Here is a 3,836-nt window from a genome sequence, read left to right on the forward strand (position 1 = left end):
AATTTTTAGCAACATACTTGTGTGTGTTGTGTATCAGTATTATGGAGAAAGATACTGATATTCTCAGCTAAGTTAGGTTAGATCATTTGGATTTTCTTGAATTAGGTATTTACCCCATAATCGGAGAACCGAAGATGTTTGGGTAGAACATCCACCCTACAGTTGGAAAAATCTGAAACTGATTCCCAAACTGGTCACTCTCTTGAACAAAGCATGTTTCCCCTATATTCCTGTTCACCCACCAGTAGAAGTGAGAACTTGGATGATCGATTGTTATGAGTTGTATTCCTGGGGAAGATTATGATTTTGGTAATATTCATTTTATTTTTTCTTCACAGTGTCATAACTGATAAATGATACACTCTTATAATGTGCTATGCCATGAGTGGCAATAAATATAAAAACTAGACCTATTTCTAAGGCACAAGTATTGAAATACCGTACTAATGGAAGTTTTCTGCAACTAGACTCAATCTATTCACCAGCTTCGTATACCAATGTGTTCTCCTGTGGCTATGCAGCTATACAGCATACCATGTTTAAGTCATGGGATAATTACACTTTTTTAATAAGTGGGTAACACTGAACTACCCCAGACCTTGCTATATATAAATTAACGTTTTAACCAGCAGGAGATTTTTCGAGAACAGTGTAAATTTGCATCTCAGCCAGCTATGGACTATTACTCATTTCCCCCAAACTTGCCAAGAGTAGTGACAGTAGCGAGGCGAGTTGTATGATGGAGTTGCGGAGCTGGGCGGGTGGCTAGGTAGATGATATTGATGGTGTTGCGGAGGCTGGGGTGAAACAGTGGGGCACCTCTCTCAATACCTTCGCCCAACATGACCACTTTAGTCTCTGGCAGCTTCCACAAGCCAGCTTCTTCAAGCAATCTGTGCAGTGGGAGACAGAAGGAAATATACACGTATGCCATTGTTGCTGCCACATCACTTGCAGTGTTCTACTGATTGTCTGGTAATCAACAAAATTATGAAATTTTGTCGGTTTACATGGCAATATGGCAGTAGTAATTTCTGCTTATCTTTTACGCTGACTAGGCAAGAAATACTGTTATAAATGAGAAATAGCTTATATCCCTTGTGTCTTCCAACACCATCCTAGCCCATCTAACCCACTTTTCAATTTATGGTCTAGTGTATTTAGTATCATAAAGTTGAATGGCTGGAATACCAGTCAACTTGCAGTGCCCATTTTCACAAAATACACTTCCCCCAATCAAGCTCCGTCATCCAATACCATTCCAGGCCAGCCCATTCTACCTCTTCCCGTGCTCCCATCTCACTCAGAACTCAAGCACTTGAACTGATATATCTCAAAATCCATTTCACAGACAGAGCTCATATTGAGCACACATTTAAATAATCATTCCCTGATAAAAATCTGTTTTGGTTTACAGTAAATAAGTTTATTGGATCTGAAAGACCTGAGTTGTCATACATAAAAAAAAAAAAAAAAGAAACTGCCCTGAACTGATCTATGGTTTACTTATCTGAATCAGTTCAATGAACTGAAGTTACCTGAAAAGGCCTTATTAGAGTTTATTTGACTTAAATAGGCTTAAAGTGACCTTGTTTGGCGTAGAACATAGTTTAAAAATTAACACTCAATTATTTATGATTCGCCCTGAGTCGAATGAAATGGTTTCGCTTTAATTGGATTAACCTCTATTGTTCCGGAGACCGACAGTGCCGTCCTAAAACAGGTGTTGAGGCCGCGTCATGTGACAGACATAGATGTATTGCATTTCCCACCAGCATCTGAAGTCATTCCTATTTCCTGTGGTCCCCAGTGCTTGTCACAGGCATATAGGAGGCGGTTGGGTGACAATATCAGTCTTCCTTAGGAAACGGGAAGGGTAAGAATGATGATATGCAACACCACATTGTCACCACTGGTGACCACCCATCCCTTGCCAACTCCATCCCTGCCAAGTCTTCCACTCACGCAAGAAAGGGGTCGAGTGAAAGTGAAACTGGGAAAGAATGAGAAGTGACATTATTGTCGAGCAGGGAGAAAAAGCCTAAGGGTGGATATTATTATAAGAGTTACGTGCCCTGGTCGCCCTCCCATGTCTCATCTCGTAGCTCCTTGCCACCACCTGAGAGCGACCCTGATGTCCCTCCAGAGCCCGAGAACTTCCCTTAACCTTCTGATGCCTCGAGAAAGTCCTCTGAGGCGTTGGACTCTGAAGACAAGGGTTGGACGGTCAGAAGTCACGTACGAAATAAATGCCACATTACAGCTGCCAAACCTCCTCTGTGGTGCCCTTGTGGTGTTCATGTGTCACCACTGCCTCACCACTACCCACATCACCCTAGCCTGATACTTCACAGGTGTGAGGAAGTGCATAAAGTGTAAAATTGTACATAAAAATAGAAAAGAAAAAGTGGGATAAAAAAATAAGGAAAATTTCAGTTTAGAAAATATGTTGTTAAGAAAGGAAGGACTGTCAGTCATTAGAAACGTTAGAGTATAGAGAAAATGCGATATAGGCAAGTTATGAAAGATAAGAAACCTACAGTACTGAGAATAAGTGTATTACCAAACCTGTACAGTAGTTTTGTATCATCCAGTACAGAAAGCAAGTGCTGGAGTGATAGTGAAAGTGATCTTGCTGGGCAAGTACTGTACATTGGTTTTTGTATCATACAGCAAAAATTCCAGTATTGGGGTGAAACTGATCTTTCAGGGGAAGTACTGTGCACTGATATTGTACTGTGGTGTATAAACCTTGATGTAGAAAAATTAACGAGTGAAAATGAAAGTGACATTGCAGTACACGTAAAAATAAGTGTTGTGAAAAAAAAAATAGAATTTAATGAAATTCATGTAGTGAAATAGTAACTTAGCAAAATAAGTGCCTTTTATTCATAAGATGTTAGAAGATTAGCAAAACTACTGGTATTAAAGAAAATAAACTCAACGGAAAATTTAAGTGACCTTTTGCAGCACAGGTATAGAAAATGTGGATGAGTGAAACTTTGAAAGTGATCTTTCACAGGAAGTAATCACAGTGTATAAACCGTATTCTCCCCACACACCATATGGAACAGTGTCATTCTCGAACAGCCAGTAGAACTGGGTGAATAAAATGGGCAAACTGCACATAAGTGTGTGATGATTCATTCACGTGGTACTGGCAGGAGGAAATGAAGAGGAGAGGAAAGGTCTAGTGGGGGAAGGGGAAATGAGAGTGGGGCAGCCCCAGCCAGCCCTGGCTGCCAGGACTTGCTTGGCCGGCCCACCGTAGCCACCAACCCGCTCGCTCGTATGAACGTAGCCTTGCCTCAACGCCAAAAGTTACCTCTCTTCCTCACCCCCTCGCTCCACAGCGCCTCAACCTAGAGACCTGGAGAAACGAAGGGTGGGTGGGAATTCTGATCTGTCACTGAATATTCTAGGTTGTGTTGTTACTAGGATATGACGATTTGAAAACAAGCAATTTCGGGAAAAATGCTCACATACAGGAAGTGTCAAGTCAGACTGATGCCCGAGTGCTGGAATTTAACAGAGTTGTATGGCCATAAGAGGATTAATGGAAACAATGTTGATGTTTTAGCTCCTGAGACACTCTCAGGTGAATTTGACTGTGTGGCTTCAGCTGGCATAGAATAATCAAGTTGTCGTTCATAGGCAGGCTAATCTCCTCTGACTCTCTCTCAGCTAATTAACTTGTCTAGCTGAAACAGAACACTAATGTTGTCCAGTGATAAGATGGTCAGTGGACACGGTATTCACATTCAAGCTCCTATAAATAATTTTCCATGATAAGATCGCCTGGCTTTAACTGGAACAGATGGAGCTGCCCAACCATG

At 41.3% G+C, this 3,836-nt stretch overlaps 1 protein-coding gene across 1 annotated transcript in view; it reads right to left on the reverse strand.

The window, feature by feature from the left end:
- Positions 1-682: 682 nt before the first annotated feature.
- LOC145407771 (uncharacterized) overlaps positions 683-3,836 on the reverse strand; it is a 9,175-nt gene continuing 6,021 nt past the window's right edge. The window contains exon 3 of the mRNA XM_080278643.1: positions 683-893. Coding sequence (XP_080134769.1) covers positions 683-893 — 211 coding nt within the window. The remainder of the gene's footprint in view (positions 894-3,836) is intronic.

This window comes from Coenobita brevimanus, chromosome 8 (assembly GCF_032717465.1).
Source record: "Coenobita brevimanus isolate Jiangsu-jjx chromosome 8, ASM3271746v2, whole genome shotgun sequence".
Classification (NCBI taxonomy): Eukaryota; Metazoa; Arthropoda; class Malacostraca; order Decapoda; family Coenobitidae; genus Coenobita; species Coenobita brevimanus.